Raw genomic sequence first — 27,135 nt, 5'->3', positions numbered from 1 at the left:
AAGAACACACACCCACCCACCCACACACCCACCCACGCACACGCACACACACGCACACCCACGCACGCACACACATAAACGCACGACTGTCTCATGCTGTCCTTCAAATAGCATTGTGTGGGATCTTCAATACTGACCTACATGGGCAGATGGGGCCTCAGTTTAATGTCTCATTCAGAAGTTTACCAAGAGATTTTCAGTGCATGGGGCCGTGTTGGCGAGGGGTCGTGGGGGTAGTTACCATCAATGGTGGAATGGAGGGAAGGCAAGAAACTTCATCAACTAGATGGTAGCAGGTGCAGTAAACGTGGCTGATCAGGCAATGGAAGGAGTTCCAAACAAGGATGAAGATCGTGGATTCAAAGAGTTGTGGGGGAAATCTGAAAGCAGCCAAGTTTGGTGGAGGCCCTGTTTTAGATTAAGAGTGGCGGCCCACCACTTCCTGCTAAGGGGGTGTGGTGGGGAAAGGAGAACAGAATGTAAAATCCTCCAGGTCCATTCTACTGCACCTTCCATCAGTCAGCTCCTATTATGATAGCAATTTGTCCAACCATGTGTCCACTGCTTCTGGGTTAAGTAGGAAGATCCAAAGGAAAAAATATATATTTTTTGTTAAACAGTGTCTCTTAGGGTACGATTTTCCTGCGCTAGGCTTTAGGACCCCAACATCAAATGGGGATCTCAAGCCCGCACCCGCCGGGGGCCAGACAGGAGGGGTTACTTTCCCAAAGACGGTCTCTTAATCGGCTGCCTCTAAGCTCCCTGTCCAATTAAGGACAGCAGACAGACTCCCAATGATGCCGACCCAATCACAGGGCCAGAAGCTGTAGCGCCTTGTCAGCCCTTTTGAGAGCTGTGAGCACTGCTGAGGCAGGTTGGAGACCAGTAGGGTGCCTCAAAACGAAATTGCCCTTGGGGTTGTGGGGATAAGTTTGAAATTAAATCTGAGGGGTCAAGCCAATAGCCACTCCCTCCCCTCCAGCTGTAGTATTTGGGCCACGAGTGTGACCTTTGCTGCCAATGGATCCCCTTTGGGCTATGACGCCTCTGGCTCCACCCCAAGCCTGACGCAGGGAGACCACCTCCATTGGGATGGTGGCCTTCCTGTGTGGTGCTAGCAAGCAGAATAAATTATCCCTAATTGGGGCCTTAATGGCTTCAATTTGCTGCCCACCTCCACTGAGCGGGCAGCTGATGTAAGTGCCAGCCCCTTTCTAGGAATCTTCACCAGTAGCAGGAATACCTTGGGGGTGTTAAACTCCTGACAGCCATTGGTGAAGTAGGAAACCAAAAGCCAATATTTACTCAGTTTAAGATTCATTCACAAAAGTGAAACATTACAAGTGTATAGCTCCTAACTCTACTACCCGACACCAGTGTCAATAAGTGTCTCTTTATATGTGCTCAAGTAAGCCCTCCACCTGTATAAAAACTTAATCTTAATTTGTACAATTAACAGGGAGGTCATCCCGATGCAACTCCCCACTACTTTCCCAGCAACCCCGCCTTCAAACCCTGGACAGGGAAAATTCTACCCTTACTGTCAAACAAAAGCCTCCATTTGTTAAACAAAACAAACAGTTCTACAACTTTACTTCAGTGATCCAATGCTAAACTAATTGGCTATTTGAGATTTTAATCCCCGCAGGAGTGGTTACCTTTGCACAATTTGCCATCAGGAGATGGTTCATACCCTCGGTTACAGGTACAGACATAGGCCCCCTCGAGATTGGAACATCTGCCGTTAGCGCAAACTGATCCGTTGAGGCATTCGTTGACGTCTGGGAAAACAGAAACACAGGAACCAGGCATCAAAATGTATGTGACAGACAACTTTGATAGACCTTGGCTGTTTTCAAACAGCTAACAAGAAATAATGCACATAGGGATTGAACAAGAAGTTCTGAAGTGCACAGTGAATGAGAAAGACAAAGAAACCACTGGAACTTTATTTCTAAAGTTATTTGCTGTCACATTCATCATGAAACATCTGCAGCATCCATCTGCCACACAATTTAATGGAAGCCTGTCTGGATGGGTCTTAAATAGTGTTTTCCCAGCATGTGACTGCATGTCCTATTTGTAACAGGAAACTGAAAAGAGATACAGTTGATTCCTGATGAATGCCTGGCTGGTGTGCCAAGAAGGATTATGCTTGGATTGGGCTTCCTACAACCTGCCTACAAATCACAATTTCTGATACTTGTACCTCAGGGCATGGAATCTACAGGTAAATGTCACACCGTGCTTATGATGACATAAAGAAAGAAGAGTTTGTTCGACTTTATACGTTTCTAAAAATGATTTTATATGTAAAGAAAATTACACTTGTTTGAGCAGGTCTCGAATGGCATTATTAAGTTGCAGAGTAGGGTGTGGCCACAGAGTGTGCCTGAAATGTGGTCAGCGAATTGTGACAGATTCTATCCCCTGTGAGGTTGCATATAGTAAGTTGGAGAATATGATCCCTCTCTAGCCTGGTTCTGTCTTCTCTTTCTCTCTGTCTCTCCTCTTTCTTTTCTCTACTGCTCACTTTCCAGCTTTTATTGCCTCACCATCCTCTTCTCTCTTTTTGTTTTCTCTCGTGTGGGCAGTGATGGGATGTACAGACATGGCGTGGCACCTAAAGAGGGTCACCGACAGCTGCGGGCAGAAGTTGGGGTGGAGGTTGCAGGAACACCATGGCTAACAGGGTGACCTTGTCCCTTTTAAAGTATTGCGTCTCCTTACTAACTGAAGAATTATGCTAATTTTTGACTGAAACAGGTAGTCAATAATGAACAGATTCATAAGATTAATTTTGCACGTGAAACATGACACAAGAATTGTTATTGACCACTCGGTTCTATTTTAAGGACAGGCTGTTCTGCACCAGGAACAATAAGGAGGCTTCTAATCAATCAGCAGCAAATGGTTTCAGGCAGAATGGCATGTTCCTATAAAAACACTCATCAGCAAAGGGGAAGGGAACAGATCAGTTACAATGGAGAATTGTCAAAAAGCACACATTTGACAGCTCATCAAAACAGCCACACGTTCGCTGATAGCTTCACAGTCAAATGCACAGAAAATGTTTAAAAAGTGGGGGGCACAAACCATTACAGCACTCGGGTGGTGCCTGTTTGCAATGTTACAGTGAACATCATCATCAAGGATTATGATGCTGGGAGTTGTAGCCTAAAGCCAAAGTAAATATTGGCTTTTGGCTAGCCCAGATACTTAGCACAAAACCAGAAGAAATCAAGGCATTAATTCACAGATCAGGAACCACCACTCTAAAACCAGCCATGCGTTTATCAACAAGATTGAAAGTGTTCATGACTCAACTCACAGGATTAGACTAAAATCCTCAGGAGAAAAAGCAATGCAATTTACTGCTTGGATAAATCAATGGCATTATTCACCCGCTATTACATAGCGAAGTTGATGCTTTTAAGGGGATAGTATATTTTTCAGAATATTCAGTGTTCACCTGTACTGGTGCTTTCCTTACCATTTCCTCAGATTCAGTAACCAGGGATCCCTAGACATTGGCATAAAAAAATCTCCTGATATTTGTACATCATGACATTACACCTCCTCCCCACCCTGATGCTTACACATATTTACCTCTATCATGGTACGAATCAAAATACTTCCAAAACTTTTAGATTTGACAGCACAAAGTGCTTTGCAGGATAAAATAGCAAACACATTAACATTAATAAAGTGGTTACAGTGCTGACAAAGGCAGCACAGAGTGTGTGAAAGAATTAATTAAAAGAGAAATATGTTGACTTCATGTAAATCCAAGATGACATTTTCCCTTCTCTCAAGTTTTCTGGTGCAGTAATAATGGAGTGTGCCCAGAGTGCTGGTGCACAGTGTGCTGGTAACTCTTTCGAGTACAAACCCTAAATAGCCAAGTGGTTATGGTACTGGGTTTGTAGCCCCAAGATCAAGAGTTCAAATCTCACAATGGCAAACTATGAAACAATGTAAGTTCATCTGAAACAGATGGAAATGGGTTTGTACTCAAAAGAGTTACAAACCCGTTTCCAATGAAGTTACATTGTTTCATAGTTTGCCATTGTGAGATTTGAACTCTTGATCTTGGGGTTACAAACCCAGTACCATAACCACTTGGCTATTTAGGCCAAGCAAAAATTTGCCAATTCTTCACCCATTCTAATCAGCTGAAGATGATTTCCTGTAATACTTTGATAAGCTTACTTTAGCAGGTCGGGTGTTTAATAAAGCCAAGAGGCCATTTTTGTGTTTAATATCCACCAGAAATAAACAATCAGCGATCTGATTTAATGAGACCATTGAATTTCAATAAGCTTGATGTCAGAAAATGATGCCAGCGGTTATTTTCTGGAATCTGCTTTTGAAGTGAATGTTCACGATTTCGACAGCAGGTACAAGGTACAGAATGATATACACCTGCTGGTGAGTTACAAACAGAGTAGCTCCATCAAGCAGATCCAATCACATCATCAGTAACACCCACTTCTCCCCGTGACTGACTTAGTGCCTCAAACTATATATAAAATGACAAATTATATAGTTCTGAAGAAGAGTCATACAGACTCGAAACGTTAACTCTGCCTTTCTCTTCACAGATGCTGTCAGGCCTGCTGAGTTTTCCAGCACTTTTCGTTTTTGTTTCAGATTTCCAGCATCCGCAGCATTTTGCCTTTAACACATCATGTATGTTTTATATTAAACAAGCCATTTGTATTTTGTTTGTGTACACAGTGCTTGGTACCGTCAAAGCTTAGTAAAATGGTAAAGTAACTGCTGTAGGAGCTGAATGCGGGATTTGGGCTGCAAGCCTATATCCTTATATTCTAGCAGATTATCAGACAATACATTATGGGCAATATAATCTATAGGATGCTAGGTCACAGGAGAGTGCAGTGCACGATATTAAAAAACCATACTGTATATGCCATGGGCTAAATTCAGCATTCCCTGCACCAAACCATGCTCGAAGGGAATATGGGCTAGAAGATTGGCACTACAGATTTGTAACCCAATCTCCCAACAACAATCGCTTCAAGCTTGGCTCCCTGCTAGGAATGCAGGATTGCTGACTTCACCCTTTGATTATATCTTTAGTCCTTGCGTCCAATGCCTGCAAGAAAGACCAACTCTAATTTTAAAAGTTTCAAGTGAGAAAGATTGTTTGACAAACTCACTGTAGGTGTACAAGGACCAGTTTTGAGGTCAGACTACAGAACATACCTATGCATTGGCCATTTCTGCCTGCGTATCCATCTGGGCAAGACACACACTCATAAGAGCCAGGATTGTTAATGCATCTTTCAGACGGACATTTGTTGGAATCCTGGCATTCATCTATGTCTGTGAATTTAAACAGATCACAGAGTAAATTTGGTTGACATTTGAAAAGGCTTCAAGTTCAATTTTAGTGTTCTAAAATAACAGAAAAGAGTGACATTTTTAAAGAGACAACATCCCATTTCCTTAATCGTTAGGTTACAGTTCAAATGCTCAAAAAACTGCCGAATTCCTAAAAGACATGGTTATTACACTACAAGTGGTCTAATGGCCCATGAGGAACAGATCTCTTCGATTACAGACCTAGGTCTAGTATAACACTCACATTCATTTGCTGTTCAGGGCTGGTGTAAGTTAGGCAATAAATATTCCAGCATCTCTTTGCCGAGGTAGTTCCATCAACACCATCGAAGCTCATTCTGTTTTCCACTCAGTTTTCCTGTGGGCTCTTCTGCAGGCGGACGACTTACCGATCAGCGGTACCGGATGGTAGGCAGGTGGCTGAGGCCCAAGAGGGACTTTGCCGAGAGTCGCTCAGATTAGCCCTCCTTTTATTTTTAAAGCCGGATCCTGGCAAGTTTGCCAAGCGGTTGGGGACAACTGCACAAGAGTCGACATTCAGAAGCTAACACTATTAACAAGGTTCTGAGAACCGTATCCAAGCAGCCATTGGCAGCGAGTGAACTGGAAGCTGCTTTTGTAAACCTTGTGCAGCAGAAGTCATCACAATTACTTACTTAGTGGCAGTCGAGGAGAAGAAATGAATTGGGGTGGAGGTGGGAAGGGATGAAGGGCTGTGTCAGTATTTCTTCCACCCCACCACCCGTACACACTCCATTCTCATGTCTTTGATTTCATTTTTGGCATTAGATTATGGGCGTATGTTCTTTGGTTTTTTTCTTAAAGATAAGATTTTCGGATTAATTTTCAGTCACTCCCTGTAATTCTCCTGGCTCCAGCGCAGCGACTGTGACACGACAACAAGAGGCTCGGAGACAAGATGAAACTGGAAGCTGATTAAATTGCTGCTGTGGTTCTTGTACAAAATGATCATTCCCTGCCTGTCCAAACTCCTCCATGTCCTTAACCATCAGCTAGTTCCGCTTCCGACAAATCCAAAGTAACGATTTATGTGAAAATATTCCACTCTATTGCCAGATAATACAAACACACGTTCAAAGATATTCAGTATTACAGGGTCACTGAAGGAGCTGAAACACAGACCCACCTTCGCACTGCCCTCGGTTCATTCTGTACCCTGCGTCGCAGTACTGGCATCTGTACGAGCCTACAAGGTTAACGCAGTGACCTTCTCCACAGATGTTGGGCCTCAGGCACTCATCAATATCTTGAAAGGAGATAGTAATTTATTAACATTTACTGGCCTTTAGGACTGCTCGAGGAACACGTTAATTGGAGCCACATCGGTTGGTGAAGTTAAATCTAAGACACAGTTGCTTTCTTTGCTGGAGAGAGTTTATTGACTTCACAGTCAACACTGCTTCAACCCCCCCAGAGCAGTGTCCCAGCTATCCCCATTTATAGGTGTACAAGTACCCACCACCTGTTTCGCAATGTAATTGCCACTAAACCTGAACAATATATTTGTCATTAAACCATAACAATGTAATTAATAAGACATTGACCAAACATACATCTGACATTAAGCATGACAACAGTGGTATTACTTATTCTGTGCAATAAAATGTTACAGTTATAGTTTGTAATTGCTTCAGATCTCTTACTGCCAGGGTAGTTCCTGCTTTAAGATTGTAGTACTATATTTTACCACATACATAAGGGATTTAACTTCTGGTAAGCACTATTTTTAGTGGAATAACGTGTGCAGGTTAAATTCCTGCCTATGCTATTTCAAAGCTGTCAACAACCCTTTTAAAATAGGTTAACAACTGGGTGAAAATGCCAAATATAAGCATTTAACATTAACAGATTCACCAGCGTACTAAAAACTGTGAACAGTGGTAATCAAGCCCCTTGTTAAAAGCCAACTTCAATTTTTCTGTTCACATTACCAGCAGAGGAATGTTGATTGAGTGAGTTTATCTTTGTTTGTCAGCTGGTACCAGAATTACTTTTGAAGGCATAAAGGGAGCACGGCAAGTGAAAATATTTAATGCATTAAAAAGTGGTGATTCCCAAAAGGCAAAGTCCAGGAATTTTCCTGAGCCTTCTCCCAATGTGTATTCACTGACACAAGTTCAGTGGAACATCACCCTGGTAACACCCCTAAACGAGATTTGCATTGGGCTTCCAGTAGCAAGCAGGAAATTCCCCAAGTAAGTTCTCCATGAAAGGCTTTTGTCCTATTATCCTCAATGTTCCCCAGTTAAACTGACTTTGAGTCAGAAGACAGGAAAGTCTTTCAGGTAAAAGTATGAGGTTAAGTTTGAGCTTTCGTATAGCTTAAACTGCTATTCTGCAGTCTCCTGACACAACTAAACCACTTCAAGTGTTACCAGAGCATTGCGTTCCTCCATCCGAGGTAAATCCTTGGTGACAGAGGCATCGGAAGCTTCCTATCGTGTTCTTACAGTGTCCATTGGAACAGGGGCGTGGGGCTTGTGCACATTCATCCACATCTGTAAAAGGTAGACGACAGTCAGTGGAAGGAGCAAAGTACTTCAGCCCTGATTTGTGTATGGGCTCCAGGATGGCAGGGTTGCACCCCAGGGCATTGCCAGCATGAGGTTCGGTCAATATTTTTTTTTATTCGTTCAGGCAATGTGAGCATTGCCGGCTAGGCCAGCATTTATTGCCCATCTCTAGTTGCCCTTGAGAAGGTGGTGATGAGCTATCTTCTTGAATCCCTGCAGTCTGTCTTTTGCAGGTACATCCACAGTGCTTTTAGGGAAGGGAGTTCCAGGATTTTGACCCAGTGACAGTGAAGGAACGGCGATATATTTCCAAGTCAGGATGGTGAGTGGCTTGGAGGGGAACTTCCAGGTGGTGGTGTTCCCATGTGCCTGCTGCCCTTGACCTTCCAGATGGTAGAAGTCATGGGTTTGGAAGGTGCTGTCTAAGGAGCCATGGTGAATTTCTGCAGTGCATCTTGTAGATGGTACACACTGCTGCCACTGTGCGTCGGTGGTGGAGGGAGTGAATGTTTGTGATGGGGTGCCAATCAAGCAGGCTGCTCGTCCTGGAACTCTATTAAATGTCCTGACACTGACCAACTCTTGCCTGGAGCCCTGGTGATGGTCACTGATGGACAGAAGTGGAAAATCGCAAGGCTACAGGTCGTCACCTAGGCCTCAAGGAAACAATGCCCAAGTGAAGTTAGTGACAAGGAAAGGGAACGGCTGAGGCAGAGGGAGCTCAAGGTTTCTTTGACACAACTAAAATATTTAGATGTAGCGCGATGTGCAGCACACTTGCCTCTGAGTCAGTTGTGCACTCCAGGGACTTGAGCACAAAATCTTGGCTGGCACTCCAGTGCAGTACTGAGAGGGTGCTGCAATGTTGGAGGTGCCATTTTTCAGATTAGATGTCTCCTCACTCAGGTGGAAGTAAAAGATCCATCCCCTGGCACTATTTCAAAGGGAAACAGGGGAGAAGACAGAAGTGCCTTGGCTAATTTTTATCCCTGAGCACTGAAACAAGTCATCATGTCTTTACAGTTTGTGGGAGGCTGGTGTGCATTTCAACTGAAGTACTACAATTGCGTGTAAAATGCTTTGGGACATCCTAAGGCTGTGAAAGGTGCTATTTAACTGCAACTCTTTCTTTCTTCCCTTTCTGATTAGGGCTTTCCTCAAACCAACTCAAAGTGCATCCATCAGCTATTCAGTGGCACTGAACGCATGTCAGCTGCTTAACAACCAGCTACACCACATGGACTGCAGCGGTTCAAGAAGGCATCTCACCACCACCTTCTCAAGGGCAATTAGGGATGGGCAACCTCCTGTGAATGCATAAAAAAAAACTTAATCTGTCAGGTGGAGGATAGCACCAACCATTTCTACAAGCCCTGGCATACTTACCTAACAATGACCATGGGGCAACAGAGAGGCAGATACAGAGCCATGCATGCCAGCTGCTGCAAGGTCACCTGCAGCCAGCAAACAGCTTGGACCTGGCACATCTGGTGACGGTAAGAATCGACTGTGCCTGAAACCTGGGGCAGGACTTTCAGATCGGTGGGCAGGCACGCTCCTGACATGCTCGAGTGTGAAGCAGCGCGCGGTGACATTGGGAGAGCCCCACTGGCCTCATTGCACACTCGCGCAATATTTCAGTCACCAGCGGACCGGCTGACAATTAAGGGGCCCTTAAGCTGGTGATTATGTTGAATTTTTCACTGCCCGTCTAACCTTACAGTTGGCAGGCGGGCGAATAGGCCAGGCTTTTTTTGCAAAACCTGATCCACGGGTGGGCTGAGGTTCCCAACAGCGGGTAACAAAACAACAAAACAAATGTAAACACATTTTCAACATGTCCCTGCTCATGTGACAGAGTCACATGCGGTGGGGGGGGACACGTTTCCCTTATTCTTCAAGTCTTTATATTTCATTTTAAGCTCTGTGTCTTCAGGGAGCTTTCAGTGAGCACCCCACTACCCCCACCCCCCACCCAATCCATCCTGCATATGCGCAAACTTCAGCGCTCGTGCTCCACCCGCCCCCATCCCAGCAGCGCCGATGCTCCCAGCGCACGTTTTACGCGGGCTGGCCATTATTTGGCCAACCAGCGTGAAATGGGGGTCGGGGCCCGAGCGCAGGTGGTGGACTGTCTCGCGACCGCTCATGGGCCCGCCCGCCACGCTCACCCGGCGAGGGGAAGATTCTCCCCCTGGTTCCACTTCCTTATGGCAATGTTGACCAATGGGAATGGTGCCAGGAGGCAGCATGGGAGACCACTGTCCATGTCAGCGCTTCAATCTGCAGACAGAATGTTGGGCTGAACAGTTATTAATCTGCAAAGTGGTGCCTGAACCCGGATGATCTTCCCTTTCACTTGTGTCTGTCTATGTAGCTAGCTAGCCCTCTGCCGTGAAGGATTGGCACAGGTTGATAAAGAGTTGAGATGGCTTTTAAGGCTTGCCAAGAGCCTTTGCCACCCTATGATCAAACTCTCCATTACTGGTTGCCGTCTCTTTAAATTTCCCATGCTCCTCCTCCTCTGAGACACCCCGGATCTGTCTGAATTAGCACCTTGCCAAGAAAACAGAATGCAGACAGTACCCTTCCATTTCAGTCTAAAACCTACCAATAGCCTCTCTGGTATAATTACACCAAAAGGGGAAAATCTAGGCTATGATGTCTTACCGATGCATCCGGTTTTCAAGGCGTTGAGCTGATATCCTGGATTGCAGTTACACGTGTATCCCTCTGGTAGGTTGATACACTGGCCGGGTCCACAGATTCTCGGACTCACTGAGCACTCGTCAATTTCTGAAAACCAAACAATACACATTTCAGTAAGTATGTGAAAATATTGACGTTCTGCTCATCTATTAGACCACAAACCTATAGCTGAAACAGTGAGCAAGCTTGCCATCATCAGGAGAATCTTTCGACATGCAATAATAACCATTTGTAATTATATAACGACTTTAGTGAAATGTTTACCACCGTCTGCTGTATAAGTGTGAACTGCATCAATCTGCGTCTTGATAAAAAGTATTTTTAAAAATGATCTCAATTCTTCGGGACTCAGTTCAAGAGTTCTATTGCACTCAAAACGTTAACTCTGTTTCTCTCTCCACAGATGCTGCCAGACCTGCTGAGTTTTTCCAGCACTTCCTGTTTTTATTTCAACACGAAAGGGGGAGTGTTAGCAGTGATAAACTTCACTGGGGGTATGAAATGAGTGGTAGTGAATCATAGAGCAGTTACAGCAAAGAAGGAGGCTATTCGGCCTGTCAGGCCCCTGCCATCTCTCTGCAAGAGCAATTGAGCTAATTCCGTTCCCTTTCCCTTTCCCCACGGCCTCGCAATGTTCTTTTCTTTCAGATGCTTATCCGTTTCCCTTTTGAAAGCAACAACTGAATCTGCCTCTTCCACCCTTTCAGGCAGTGCCTTCCAGATCATAACCACTCGCTGCATAAGAAAGATTTTCCTCAAGTCACCTTTGGTTCTTTTGCCAATCACCTTAAATCAGTGTCCCTTGGTTCCCACCTCTTAACCAATGGGAACAATTTCTGTCTACACTTTCTAATTGCCCAGTCCTACCCAGCAAAGTGGCCAAATTATCTTACAACACTTGTTAAGTTTGTAGAAGAGGGGGTAATACTATAATGTATCATGCTGCAAATTCATCAATTTAATCTTGGTTTTAACTTCAATAGAAAAATGTTGGAAATGCTCCATTGAAATAGAAGCTCCTGCAACATGGTGGCAGCGCAGCACGGACTCCCCAGTTACGCTGCCCAGGAATCAAACCTTCCTAAGAACTGAAATGAGCAAGGTGATAACCTTAACCTCCCTGCTCTACAAAACCATGCTGTCATTACAGAATCCAACTTGCTTGTTTGTTTTTTTTGAAGATGCTGAGTTTGACCATGATAGCCCAATGTTTAGTTTCCATGGCAGCCTCAGCACCCACAGTTTGATGGGTTTACAAGAGGGTTTACTGGAGGACTCTGGGTCAGGGCCTCCTGCTGCATCTTACTACTCACACAGCGGCGGGAATGTTTACTGTCCTCCATATCATGTCCATCGTGTTCCTTTACTTTGAACTCCTTGACTTCCATCTGATGGGCTGAAGATACTGCCAGTGAAGCTCAATTACAGCTATGGAAAAAATGCTCCAGTACAGCAATCATTGTTATGCTTTACTACAAGTAAAACCAACATTTAAAAGGGAAGCGTGCTGTCTATTGCATTCCTCCATAATCCTAATACATATGTCTAGGTTCCTCAATGTCATTCTTGTTGAGCTTTGCGTGCATGAGTGTGGCCTGCTCTGGAAAATGTATGAATGGTGAATCACAGTCTACTCTTCCCATTCACAAAATCACTGTTTTCAGATGAAGACGCCAAGGCCAGACTATTAAAAGGGTTTCGCCCAAAAGTATTCCTGCTTGATGTCCAAATACACCCAACATTATTGGCATTATTCTTTCCCCACCCTGGTGTTGATGGGATGGCGAGGATGACATTCTCACACTTTGCTATGAATCAACATTAGGAGACGTTGTTGACCTTGAACTGTGCAGGAAAGTAGGTAGAGGTGGACTTTCATTGTGTACGCTGAGTGGTGTGTCATGATCAAAAGCAGAACTAACTGGCAACTAATCGGCAGCCTCGTAAATAGGGCCCGCACCACTTGCTCACCGTGCAAGCTTGAAGCTAATTGATTGCTTCACCACTCTAATCTGATTTACATGAACACAAAATAAATATGTAAATCCTTACAGAACAATTAAAGACCAAGACAAACCTTTAGTTTATAATAAAGGTAAGTAAAATAAATACACTCCAACTCCATAATATTGGTGCACAACACTATATATTTAGTGCAGTTAATTTCATATCACCATTTACATTGTACAGTGAAACCAATTTAGGATCTCCTCTGATAATATCTAGTTCTAAATCAATGTTCCAATTACACAAACATTCCTGTTCGCTCTAATGTAGTTTATTCTGTATCCAATCCAATGACTCACATCAAAATCAAAGCTATGGATCAATTTTCCCCCCTCTTTCCCACTTCACAAGAGTGTGTTAATGGTTGCACAAATGTTTGACACCTCCTTTATAAATGAGTGAGTAACTTCAGTATGTGGTGTAAACACTCTACATTGTTTAGAAAACTTGAGTAAGCTTGTATTCCCTGACATGATGCCTTCCTAACCCTGGTTGTGTCAGTAAGGAGAGGCACAGAAGCAGAAGGCAGGTGGAAGGAAAGAGAAAACCCTGGCCAATTTTCATACATAATGGACATTTCGAAGCAGCACTGACAGTAGGACCCCTATATAAATGAGCAGGAGAAAAACATCTGTATCCTGTTCTGGCAGAGCCTGGGCATTCTGGAGTGAGGTACACTTCACCTCTTAGGATTAAAAGAAAAGAGATCAGGAAATGTTTGGATACAAAGGGAATTGTAATTGCCTACTAAGTCACTTTGGGGCCAATTTTCCAATTACTTGCTGGCAGCACTGGGAACATCAAGTCATGGTTATTCATCAACAGGGAAGCACAGACAGCGCACTTGACATTTTCTGACGTCCGTTGCCAGCAGTCAAAGTTGCCGGCTACCAGAAGGTTACTCGGAAAGCTCCTCGGGCCCCACATCTTTCCATTTATCTCAATTTCTGGTAATGCCTTGGAAGCAACAATTTAAAAAGAGTTTAAGAAAATAGCACACTTGTAGTTACACAGATAAGGGGAATGCTGCACAAGGGAGAAATTAATAGAAGGATAGGTTGATAAGATCAGATGAAGCGAGGCTGGAGGAAGCTCATGTGCAGCAAAAATACCAGCACAGACAAGCTGGGCCAAATGGCCTGTTTCTGTGCTATTGTGTGTAATACCTGATTTCAGTCAGTGTGCCACACTGCTATCACCAAGAGGGCAGCAAGCTTCATCTAATCCTATCAACCTATCCTCCTATTCATTTCTCCCTCGTGCAGCTTTCTCCTTATCTGTGCTACGCATGTACAAACTACACGTGTGCTGTTTTCTTAAACTCATTTTAAATTGTTGCTTCCAAGGCATTACCAGAAATTGAGATAAAAGGAAAGATGTGGGGCCTGAGGAGCTTTCAGAATAACCTTCTGGTAGCCGGCAACTTTGACTGCTACAATGGACATCAAAAAATGACAAGCGCACTGTCTGTGCTTCTCTGTTGATGAATAACCATGACTCGATGTTCCCAGTGCCACCAAGTAATTGAGGGCTCAGTTAGCACAGCTCACCTTGCAGTTCAGAATGGCCTGAGTCACATCCCTGCTCTAAGCTGAGTTAGCTCATCCCATCCCAGATTGTAGTAGGAAACACTATAATTAACCCCATTTCCCCCAGGATCAGGGAGAGGCAAAATCCATCAAACTTTCTGCTCCTGGAGCCATCCTGTGAGCCTGGATGGAGAGTCTGTGGGCCACAGGCAAAGACAGGGAGAGCTCCGCAGTGAGGTTCCCCATTATCAATCAGCATTCATTGTCTAGATCCACAAACATCGTCAAATTCTGCAGCATAGAAAGTTGCCTTTTGGTCCATCAAGCGCATGCTTGCTCTCTGAAAGAAGTATCCACTTAGCCCCATTTCCTATATTCTTGTAAAATGTTGTTCAATTCCCTTGTACAGGTTATCGTGCTTTCTGCTGACAGCATACTTTCTACCAACTACTCCCCTTCCCTAGATTTTCTTGCTTGATGAGAGTCCTGGTGGGCTGAGCTTTTCAGCAGCTCGTTCAACCTGGTACCAACCAACCCTGGAGCATATTAGCAGATTTCTGGGCAAAGTCTGTCTTCGGGTAGAAGTCAGTTCTAACTTGGCATGCACTTCAACTGCAGATCAAATCACAAGTGCAGGTAACGCTCAACTTTCTGGCGCAAAAAAAACTTATTTGCATAATTATTTCCAGAGCTTACAAATAGTTGTCTGCAGTACAGAGATTGAGTATTGCTGATAAAGGGACATGTCAAAGCTTTTCATGTTGCACTCATCAGGACAATTCACAAGAATACCAATATCAGGGGAAAAACAACAATTATACTTTATAAGAGAGTGCTGATTGATTGGCAAGTGTACTCTGATTGGTAGAGGTGTGGCCATGGAGAATGCACCAGATATGGTGACCAGATAAGGTGCCAAGCATTGTTAAACCAGGCAGCTTGACCCTGATTGGTCAAGGCATTGCTCTGAGTAATGAGTCAGCTAAACAAAATAAATGACAGCCATCCACTGACTCATTCCTCAGGGCAATGATATCAGTCACCATCACTGGTGCATTATTCATGGCAATACCAAGGTGCCAATCAGAGTCCACATGTCAACCAATCAGCACTCTCTTCTCATACAGTATAAATGGTTGTTTTCCCCCTTATATTGGTATTCTTGTGAAGTGTTCTGATGAGTGCAAGATGAAAAGCTTCAACATAACTCTTTTTTTCAGCAAAACTCAGATGCGGGAGAGAAAACTGGCTAGCATCAAACTTTAAGAGTGAAACAGTCAGAACAACTTCACTGTGTATGTGTCCAAAGAGGTAGGCCCGAGAATCTCCCAAGACTGGGCCTGAAGCCTCATTCCCATGAAACCAGCAACATGTGGGCAGACAAATGCAGTGACCCTCAGGTAGGTGCATAAGAGGTCAAATGGTTTGACTATTGTAGAGCCTGAATAGGCTCCGTCTATTATTGAAGCCAGCTTCACCATTCAATGTGATCAGAGCAGGGTCCTTAAACTGATGTTAGGGCACTCATTACACAAGGAGCCCAACAGCCATTTAAGAAAACTGCCAGGGCATCTGAATATCATCCAGGACAATCTGGGTTTCAACATATTTGAAGCCTGAGGCAGGGAACATAGCCCCCACAAAACTGTTCATTTTTTGCCCACGTTTTATGCCTGTTAAATGTGCAAATTGTTCCCCCGGCGTGTTTACTGATGAGACGAGTAGCAGAGGATGAAAATTGCAAAGAAGTAAATGGACAGGATGAGGAGAAATTAAAATGAATGGTGCAATAGAGAAGCAAGAATCAGAAAACTTCTGGATAGTCTGATAAGGTATTTCCACCCATCAACAGAAGATTAAGCGGCAGCGAGCACAGGCATAAGTCAGCAAAAAAGTGAATGAGTAGCTCCATCATTCATCCCCCTGTTTAATGGCTGATGTCAAGGTAATGATGAGGAAGCTGCCTGTGAAGTTCATTACTCTTTCCGTCACTCCAAGGTACCATTCCACTGGTCATTGCTACGCTCGGTTTACAAAGTGATACAGTCAAGTAACAGGACACAGCTGACTAATATGACCTATCAGTGCAAGCCCTTTGCTATACGGTGACTGCGGGTATATTTACAGCAGATGCAAAAGTTTGGCATCTGCCTCACTGCTGATGCAGACCCTGAGAACACAGATGCCCGCAGTCATTTCTATCTGCCTTTGTCAACACCTGCAGAAATGGTTAGTGGCATCTTAGTCTAAGAACATTCTTCTTGGCCTCTACACTCTGTTGGGGGCACAAGGGAACAAAGGGGTACACCCCACCAGCAAGCCAGCGGTTAACCCCTTCGATCCTCCTCTTCCTGTAGGCTAAATAAGGACATAAAAATATAACAACTAAGAGCAGGAGGAGGCCACTTGGCTCCTTAAGACTGATTCACCATTCAATATGAACATGGCTGATCTGCTTTCCCTCCATTTTCCTGCCTGCTCCCCATGTCCCTTGGTCCCCCTTAGTGTCCAAAGGTCTATTGGCCCCTGTATTGGACATACTCAATGACTGAGCATCCACCGCCTACCAGAGTAGAGGATTAGATTCACAACCTTCAGAGTGAAGAAATTTCTCCTCATCATGGTCCTAAGTCGCTAACTGCTTGTCCTGAGACTATGACCCCAAGTTCAGCCCTGTGTCAGTCCAAGGCAAACACACTCAACAATAAATGTTTAGCTCCCAAATAGAATTCAAACTGAGAAATCTTCCACCTCCACCCCTTTCACTGACATAGGTGATACAATTAAGAATGAGACTTGCAAGAAAGCAAAAGAAAAGAAACAAATCACTTATGAGAAGAATGTTTGACATGAACTACTTGCCCTTTTAAATTCTACTTGAACTGAGAGTTCGAGTGCTCATTGCCTGTGCCAGGAAGGGGTAGTGGCATTATTTGGGAGGTCAAAATAGCCTCCCTGCATCCATGAGGGCAGCCACTGCTCATTTGAATTTATTCAAGATGTTCCCATCCGATCCAGATGCTAGAAAAAGTAGCCGAAGAATTCCACACTTACACCACCACCCCCCCCCACCCAAAATCTGTTGGTCAAAAAATATCGTTCGCCCGTGTTGCGTCCTGCGCTTTGACTTTCGTGAAGTGAAAGCACCAATTGGGGGTCGAACACGTAGCCACATGGCCAAAATGTTCACAAGAAATAAGTCATCCAGGGTCAGTTGTGCACAACTCCTGGCTATCAGTTAAAAGGTAACATCAGTTGACCGTGTGCGCTCTCAGCTGAGATTTCACAAAGCAGGATGCTGCTATGGTTAACTGAAGCATGACAATTGTAGTGGTTTGTGAAGGAAAAAAAATGTATATATTTTTGGTTAAAACAAAAGCCTTGGATGTCTGAGGTGCTTTGGCTGTTTTATGAGGAAGGGTTGGACAGGCTAGGCTTGTATCTGCTGGAGTTTACAAGAGCAAGAGGCGACTTTATTGAAATACATAAGATCCTGTGGGGTCTTGACAGGGTGGATGTGGAGAGGATGTTTCCTCTTGTGGGAGAATCTAGAATTTGGGGTCACTCTTTAAAAATAAGGGGTCGCCCATTTAAAATGGAGGTGAGGCGCAATTTTTTCTCACAGAGGGTCCTGAGTCTTTGGAACTCTCTTCCTGAAAAGGTGGTGGAAGCAGAGCCTTTGAACATTTTTAAGGCAGAGTTGGATAGATTCTTGGTTAGCAAGGAGGAGGGTGATAGGTTATTGGGGGTAGGTGGGATGCAGATTTGAGGTTACTATCAGATCAGCCATGGTCTTATTAAATGGTGAAGTGGATTTGAGGGGCCGTGTGACCTGGTCCTGTTCCTTGTTCGTATGTTCTTCCAGCTCCTCCCTAGGGGATTGTTTTTTGGGAGCTTGGCATTTCCTTGGTTATGCCCAGTGTACCAGTTTCAGCCACCTTGGCCTAAAGAGAGGAGTTAGAGGGGAGAAAATATATGTTCGCCACAAAAAGTGAAAGCAAAACTGCACTAAGTGAAAGCGCTGTCCATTGCTCCAGCAGGAACACTCGCTTGCATCATTCATACAAATCATCCAATACTAAAACTGACATGCTCTTACAACTGGGAATGCCACCAGCCAAGGAAAACAAAGCCAAGTTCCCCATTAGTCTTTTTCATCCTTGGTTGCATCACCTCAAGTGATTCTGATGCGGTGCTAATTTGTGTAACCCAAATATATTTTTAGTTTCATTTGACCAACTCCAGAACAAATATTTACAGTACATGCTCGCTGGGTAACTGCACTGTCAAGAATATGATTTCTCCTGATATGAATCTATGAAAATAACATTCTAGTGCAGACCAGGGCCAAAACACTGCTGAAGTTGGATTGAGTGGCGTAAGCTCCATGAGTACAGTACATTGGATCAGTTTTTGGTGAAAATGCTCATTGTATAACAAACGTAGCAGAGTGTACTACGCTCCCTCAGACTATCTGTTGTGCCACAATAGGGATAATTTTTAAGCAAGCATCTGATGCTGCAAATGATCCACAAGTGAAGGACACCACATGCAAGTAGCTTATGAGCTGTTTCCTTCTGCCCGAAGCCTTTGTTTTATCCCAGATGACCTAAGGCCCCAGGACTATGGCAGCCCACAGTGCTAAAAAGACAGCAGTGCACAAAGGCATTTCTCCAAACACTCCCCTTCTCATGGAAGGAAAAAAAACATGTTGCTTGCAATATCGGTTGCAGTTGCAAGTTACCCACAGACATGGTCCATAAAGAAAGTTATCGCACATGAACGGCAGACTGTTCATTCTAGTTTGCCTTACTTTCATCTGTCTCTACATATGCATTGCACACATAATCTTTAAAGTGTTCAGGTCTTCTTATGGTACATGTGCGGGTTGCTGTTGGTCGTTCGTTTGGTGCCTGCTGGTTCCTGGGGTGACGTTCTCAGGGGAATATCGTTGCCATGGTGAGGGTTGCTGCTGATCCAATACGCTTGTCGGGGAGTAGCTGACCTCTGGGACTGATGGTCGTTCCCTTTCTTGTTCAGTTGGTGAAAGCAACTTTTCCCCATCAGCTGTCTGCTGTGGAGGAGTAGCTTCTCTGGTTGCACAGAGATGTCTGCAGTTGCAACGATATATCTGGTTGTTCACTTACACTGTGTGTGATCGAAGTGAAAACTGCTTTACACAGGTTCCATGTGCCAAGTGGACTGACTTTTATTAAGTGTGTTGAATGTTTGCACTCTGACCAGCTCTCCAACTCTCAACTCTGGAAACAATCTGGCAGTTTTATCCAAGTGAAATTTGGTTTTCTATCGTTTCACTTTGATTTTGTTACTCACTCCTGTTACACTTCTGGCTTCAGTGATTTTTGAGCTAATGGAAGAGTAGTTAGAGTGCTGCGTGGCATTAGTCACTGGGCTGGACTATTTTCCATGCCTTCAGTAGGTTTACTTCTCCACTCTAGGATTGCCTTGTATACATCTGTGCTGGATCTACTCGATTTTTTGATGATCCCTTTGGTAATTTTTATTCTGCCTCAGCCTTTCCATTTGACTGGGGATGGTTCGGAGATGATTTTCCAATCATTCATGAAGTGTTCGAAATCTTCACTCATGAACAGAGGGATTGCCATATGTCACAACATCAGGAATGCCATAATGAATGAAGTGTGCTTTTAGGCCTTCTACAATCTTACTGGTGGTTATTGACGTCAGCTGGTTTAACTCCCAGTGTCTGAATAGTAGTCACCTGTGACGAGATAAGCAGTTCCAGTGAGAGTGAAGAGGTCTACTCCAAGTTTCATCCATGGTCTGTCCGGGATGTCATGAGTCATTAGCAGCTCATTAGCTTGCTTAGCTTGATCTTCATTACAAACACTGCACTGCTCATGTTTGGCCAGTAGAGCACTTCACTTGCCTTCCTCAGATTGGACTCGATTCCTTGATGGTTTGCAAGCATGCACTTCAGCATCTCTTTTCTCATCTCCTTAGCGATGATGACTCTAGTTCCTTTACAGAAGATGCCCATCTTGGGCTTCATCTCTGTCTGCCCAATACTCCCTTATAGCAACAGGTGTGTCCTTGATGGTTTCAGGTTATCCTTCCATCACTTCCTGTGTCACTTGGAGAGTTGCATCTTGTTGTGCAGCTTGCTTGATCTGAGCAAGATGCTTCTCTGTCAGGTTCTGTGTCTGTGCTGCACTGATGACTTGCAGAGCATGTCGTCCTGTTGCTTCTCACTGAATCCGGGGGATTTCACACCTGACCAGTATCATCAACTTGCTTCAAAGGGAACGCGGCTCCTGACATCATGTCGGCAATGTACATCCACTTCCGCTGCGTGTACTTCACTTCCAAATGATATCTCTGCAAACAAAGTAACATCCTTTGCAGGTGCTTCAGAGCAGATAGAAGCGGTTTGAGAAAGATGCTTTGAAGTGCCCTGTGGTCAGACTCTACCGTCACTTTGTCTCTCCCTCACAGGCACTGATTAAAATGCACACAAGCAAAGGCAGTAGCCAGGCACTCTTTCTCAATCTGTGCATAGCGTCGTTCAGTTTGCATTAACACTCTGGATATAAATGCAACTGGTTATCCCTGCTCCAAGTCTTGTTTCGTTGGCATCACACTGCAGAGTGACTTCACCGTTGGCATCACAGTACCTCAGCACTGGCGTTGTTGCCACTAATTATTTGAAGCAACTGACACTGCTTCTTGCTCTGTGCCCCAATACCATTGAACATCTTTCGCAGGGAGTTTGTGCAGAAGTTCACACTCTGATGACAAATCGGGCAAGAACTTTGCTAGGTAGTTCACAAATCCTACAAATTGGTGAACCACCTTCACATCTGTTGGTTGCTGCATCTCTGCTACAGCTCTCTCAGGTTCAGGGCAAAATCCTTTCGCTGTCAGCACATGAACTATGTACTGGACCTCAGTCAAGCTGCAGTTCTTTCTTGTTCACCTTCAGGTTCATTTGACGAACTCTCTCTAGCTGTCTCACTAGATTGTGATCCTGGTTTATGATGGTCTCTTCCATCATATCTAGCAAATCACCCACGGTCACTTCCAAGCCTGGAAGATCATTGGCTATCTAATGCTGTCTGATTTGATACTCTTCCAGAGCAGTGGAAACACCAAACAGCGTGCACAACCTCCTGGACCTCCCAAATGGTGCCCAGAACGTATTCAGGAAACTGCAGTTTTCATCCAGCTTCTCTTGCCAGTGTCCACCCTTCGCATCTAGGGTGATAAAAACATTTGCCTTGGCAAGTTGCAGCAAAATTTCTTAATGGTTGGCATGCAGTAGTGAATCTCTTCAAAGCTTTGAGGTCCTTTGGAGCTACGCACACTATCAGCTTTTCAGATTGTTTCACTGCTACCATGCTGCTAATCTAGTCAGTAGCAGTTATCACATTCTTGATCACCCCCATCTTTTTAAGCTCCTCTATCTTGTCTTTCAGGCTAGACTTGAGAGCAGCTGGAACTCTCCTCAGAAGAAGCCGAGTTGGTCTCACACTCTCATCTACATCAAGATGATATTCACCAGGAAGGCACCGAGACCCATGAAAACATCTTTGTAATTTGTCAGGATCTGTTCAGCAGTCAATGGCTTGGTGCCATGTGAAACACTGAAAATCTCTCCTGTTACATCGAGGGTTATCAGTCCAAGCTTCTGACTTGCTTCAGCTGATTTGAGAGGATTTTGCTTAACATCCGCTATCTTCTTTCTTTCCATTGCATTGAGCTCTCAGCTTAGTTTGTCCTCTTGGCCTGAGCATCATTCCAATCATTTAACCTCAACTTTACCTTTGATGGCTTCATCCACAGGTCACCAGCTAGAGCAGCTTCCACAGCTCTGTGAAGCTCATGGTGTCACACATGGTGCCGGTGTCTATCCGACTCTTCACATTAACTCGATGCTGTCCTTCTGCAGTCATCATTTCAATAGTCACGAACCTTGAGACTTGACGGGGCTGACCTGTTCTGGGGTGTCGCGTAATTCATCAGAATCATCATCTAACATCTCTCCAGCAACCATCTTACAGTGGCTGGCTCTCTTATAGCTATGAAAATCTGTTTCGTCTCAGCTTTACACTCCCGAAGCCATATTTCACACGGTAGTTAAAAATAGCTTTTCTGCCCAAAGCCTTTGCTTTGCCCCAGATGACCTAAGATCACATGATTATGGCAAGCCACATTATTTAAAAGGCAGCAGTGTACAAAGGCAAAAACAAAAATACCTGGAAAAACTCAGCAGGTCTGGCAACATCTGTGAAAGGGAGCACAGTTAATGTTTTGAGTCTGCATGACTCTTCAACAGTATTCCACCTATCGCTGGCTCTCTATCCAGCTCTCTTGTCCCAACTACCACACCCCCCTCCTAAACCAGCTTATATTTCACCCCTTTTCTATTTTTCCTTAGTTCTGTTGAAGAGTCACGCAGACTCGAAACGTTAACTGTGCTCCCTTCCACAGATGCTGCCAGACCTGCTGAGTTTTTCCAGGTATTTTTGTTTTTGTTTTCAATTTCCAGCACCTGCAGTTTTTTGCTTTTATCTTAGTGCACAAAGGCATTTCTCCAAACAGAGTAGAAAGCTCCTCCGAGAAACTGCACAATAGCCAATTCTATATTGCTGGCTGATAGCCCATTGTAAGCAGATTATCAAGGTCTTGCATAAAAGCTATGTATCAGCCACCTCCTCCTCCTCCTAATGCCTGTGTGTATTTAATAGGAAGGAACACATGTTCACTTTGTTAAATTGAAGGTTAAATTTTGCATTGTAGCACTGAAATTTCAGGTTGCTTACATCTTAGGTGAGTGACTCATTCATGACATTGTCTAATACGTCACTAGGACTGGTGATGTATTTGGGTCAGCATATGGAATTACACTGGAGCCGCAGAGAGAACAAGTGTGGGCTGGATTTGCCGCTACTGGTGGCTTTAAAATCTAGTAGGTGCCATGCCTGCCACCTATCCACCTACACCCACCATCTCCTCAATTTTGCCAATAGTGGGGTGGGCATTGGGTGGCCTGCCCACCCTTGAGGCAATTGGGTCAAAAATGATCCCAAAGTTGCAAACAGTCTGGTTTAGTCCCAAACAGTTGCTAGGCAGGGGGATGGAGCCAACGGTTAGGGAGAGGAGTTTGGAGCAGGGACCAAAGACAATGACTTTGGTATTCCTAATACTTGGAAGAAATTTCTACTCATGCCATACTGGATGTCGGACAAGTACTGTGACAATTTAAAGACGGTGGAAGCATCAAGAGGGATAGTGCTAAGTTTGAACTGGGTGTTGTCAGCTTACTTAGGAAACTAATGCTGTGTTTTCGGCTGATGTTGTTGATGGATAACATGTAGATGAGAAATCAGCTGTTTAGGATCAACAACTGATGTAGTAAACAGAATTAAGTCTCCAATCTCTACATGTCAAACTGCAGTTGTTTCTGCAATCTGGGAATATTTCACAAAGCCAAAACTATCACGTCCAGCAATAATCCTGTTCTTACTGTATCCTACAATGTCCTCATCACAGCTGTCTCGAGTTTTAACTATACTAGACAAGAGCATTTGCAAACACAGCAATACACCTAAATACAGAAGGAACCTTTGTAAAACTCAATCTAATCTTTAAATAAACATCACTGAGGATGTTTAATAGGAAACCAAATCCACTGAACCAATTTGATTACTTTAGTAATCCTGTTTCCTGTTATAGAGTCAGACTTGCTTTAAACATCCTTCACCTGTTTAGCTGCAGAGGGACAATGATGGAAGCTGTAACACTCAGATGCCCCAGTCGCTTCAGAAGTAAATAGGACTATTTTTAAAAGCCCACATAGCAAGGGCTTCTACGAGGGTTCAGAGTTAAGAAGAAACCATTTGTTCACTTTAGTCACATCTTAAGATCTTTACTATTCACATCACTGACATTCACTAAAATAACTGGGAAGTGAAAAATCGTATCATAGGAACATTGGAACAGGAGTAGGCCATTCAGCCCATCAAGCCTGCTGCGCTATTCAGTTAGATCATGGCTGATCATCTGCCTCACTGCCACTTTCCCGCACTACCTCCATATCCCTTGATGTCATTGGTCTCCAGAAATCGATCGATTTCTGTCTTGAACATGCTGAATGATTGAGCTTCCACAGCTCGCTGGTGTAGAGAATTCGAAAGATTCATCACCATCTGAGCGAAGAAGTTCCTCCTCATCTCCGTCGTAAATGGCCTACCCCTTATTCTGAGATTATGTCCCCTGGTTTTAGACTCACCAGCCGGGGGAAACATCTTATCTACATACACCGTCTCTCCCCCATAAGAATTTTGTAAGTATCCATTGTAGTAAGTCAGTTCTGGAAAAATGATATAACCCTAGAGTTTATCTGTAAGCCACTTTGATCGGCACTATATGTTTTGTGTTTTTCTAACAAGTCACAATTTTTGCCTGATCGTTACAGAAGTACTTCATTGCTTTCTGAATGTTCTATTTTTAATTACAACATGACATGAGTTTACCTATTTACCAGTTACGTGAAACTGAATAATATATTAGTGCATCCAAATACCGGTTGTGTGGGAGAAAGAAGTGTACTGATCAAATAAGCACATAGCATATGATGTGCCTTCAGCGTTCTCAAATAACACATGCGCACCAATGCCATTTTAATGATGTTTCATACAGGGATTGGAAAGAGATTTCCTGAGAATACAGCAACTCAAGTCATTGGCTCGCTGAGGAGTGGGATTGTCACAGGACTAGTAAGCCAGAGGCCCATACTAACGTTTTGGGTTTGGCGGGGGTGGGGGTGGTGGTGGTTTTGGGGCATGGGTTCAAAACCCACTGTGGCAGTTGGTGGAATTGGGGACAAAAACAAAAATAGCTGGAAAAACTCAGCAGCTCTGACAAATTCTGCGGAGAGGAATACAGTTAACATTTCGAGTCCGTATGACTTTTCATCAGAACTAAAGAAAAATAGAAATGAGGTGAAACATAAGCTGTTTGAGGGGGGTGGAACAGGTGGAGCTGGATAGAGGGTCAGTGATAGGTGGAAGCAAAGAAGAGATTGCCAAAGATGTCATAGGCAAAAGGACAAAGGGGCGTTGACAGTGGTGATATTAGCTAAGGAATGTGCTAATGGTGACATTAAGGGTAGAAAGCAGGACGAGCAAGGTACAGATAGCCCTAATGGGGGTGGGGTAGGGGAAGGGATCAAAATGGGCTAAAAGGGGAGATAAAACGATGGATGGAAATAAATTTAAAAACAATAGAAGTAGGTGGGAAAAGAAAAATATATTTAAAAAATTATAAATTATTAGGAAAAAGGGGGGATCGGAAAGGGGGTGGGGATGGAGGAGAGAGTTCATGATCTGAAGTTGTTGAACTCAATTTTAAGTCCGGAAGGCTGTAAAGTGCCTAGTCGGAAGATGAGGTGCTGTTTTTCCAGTTTGCGTTGAGCTTCACTGGAACATTGCAGCAGGCCAAGGATGGACATGTGGGCATGAGAGCAGGGTGGAGTGTTGAAATGGCAAGCGACAGGGAGGTCTGGGTAATGTTTGCGGACAGACCAAAGGTGTTCGGCAAAGCAGTCATCCAGTCTACGTTTGGTCTCTCCAATGTAGAGGAGACCGCATTGGGAGCAGCAAACGCAGTAGACTAAATTGAGGGAAGTGCAAGCGAAGTGCTGCTTCACTTGAAAGGAGTGTTTGGGCCCTTGGACGGTGAGAAGGCGGGAAGTAAAGGGGCAGGTGTTGCACCTTCTGCAGTTGCATGGGAAGGTGACGTGGGAGAGGGTTGAGGTGTAAGAGGTGATGGAAGAGTGGACCAGGGTGTCCCGGAGGGAATGATCCCTACAGAATGCCGACAGGGGGTGTGAAGGGAAGATGAGTTTGGTCGTGGCATCATGGAATGGTGGAATGGGGGGTTGGTTAGCTCAGTTGGCTAGATGGTTAGGGTGTGATGCAGGATAATACCAACAGCTCAGGCTCAATCATCATACTGGCTGTGGTAGCTCTTGGAGGCCTGCCTCCTCACCTTGCTCCATGCTTGTTGAGCGGTGCCCCCATAAGCTATATATAACTAATTGTTCTCTCTCTCATGGAAAGACATTCCCATGATCCTTTGTTGTCTACGGCTAATTACCTAAGTCATTAGCTTACACCCTAAGCAAAATGGCCAGCTTCACTTCATTCACTGAAAATTTGCAAAAGGTAACATGTTATTTTGCAATTCATATAATTAAGCGCATTCTTCACTCTGTAAAAGGTTGAAATACTGAGAACAAAAGTTAAAGATTAGGAAGTTAGCACAAAGAAGGGAGCCAGGCTGAACTCTTTAATCCAATGGGTAATAGATTTGTCAGTGAGTTACCAGGTATGAATGTTAAAGCAGATCAAATACAGGAAAGAATTAGGTGTGTTTCTAAGAAGGATAGAATTGAGGAATATGGTGGAAAGCAGATGAAGGATACTGTGCAGGGGCTTTAAGTCAAAAGAGACAGCTTCCTCATTTTAATGGCCTTTCTGCTTTTCTGAAAGTCTCTTACCCTTTATAAATCCCGCAGTATCACCAGATCACTTTTCTCTCTGGTAAACTTGGAATGTTTGCAGAAGTGAATCACTCAGGACACAAAGGATAAATGCTCTAAACTGGGGCTGACAAAAGAAGTCACCTTGCTTATTTAGCTGTTTGAAGTTCCAATGCAAAGGACCTCCACTGGACAAATCCTTCGCGGCTTCTGCCGGAGTAGCTTAAGGCAGAAGTTAAATGGAAACCCCAGTTTATTTGGAGTCTACCGCTGAAAGTTATGGCAGTCGATCAGGAGAAAATTCTCACCGCTCATGTTTACTGTACCTGCAACTTGAGTAGATGCAATGAAATGAGTCAAGCTGGAAGTGGACACATCCGGGGCAATGTGGACCGGGTTTGGGGGGGACGTTTTTTCTACCACTTCTGTTATTAAATAAGAGCAAAAAGATCTGAATGATGGA

General features: G+C 44.1%; 1 protein-coding gene across 5 annotated transcripts in view; it reads right to left on the bottom strand.

Annotated features, from left to right (window-relative positions):
• The window catches only part of ltbp1 (latent transforming growth factor beta binding protein 1), a 383,746-nt gene that overhangs the window by 131,159 nt on the left and 225,452 nt on the right, over positions 1 to 27,135 (bottom strand). For all 5 annotated transcript variants that reach the window (XM_041215598.1, XM_041215616.1, XM_041215607.1 and 2 more), the window contains 6 exons: positions 26,999 to 27,097; positions 10,572 to 10,697; positions 7,764 to 7,886; positions 6,515 to 6,634; positions 5,230 to 5,349; positions 1,659 to 1,781 (listed from right to left, as the gene is read on the bottom strand). In XM_041215598.1, the coding sequence (XP_041071532.1) occupies positions 1,659 to 1,781; positions 5,230 to 5,349; positions 6,515 to 6,634; positions 7,764 to 7,886; positions 10,572 to 10,697; positions 26,999 to 27,097 (711 nt within the window). The remainder of the gene's footprint in view (positions 1 to 1,658; positions 1,782 to 5,229; positions 5,350 to 6,514; positions 6,635 to 7,763; positions 7,887 to 10,571; positions 10,698 to 26,998; positions 27,098 to 27,135) is intronic.

The sequence above is a fragment of the Carcharodon carcharias genome, chromosome 2, assembly GCF_017639515.1.
Source record: "Carcharodon carcharias isolate sCarCar2 chromosome 2, sCarCar2.pri, whole genome shotgun sequence".
NCBI lineage: Eukaryota > Metazoa > Chordata > Chondrichthyes > Lamniformes > Lamnidae > Carcharodon > Carcharodon carcharias.
This window is presented reverse-complemented; position numbering and strand designations above follow the sequence as displayed.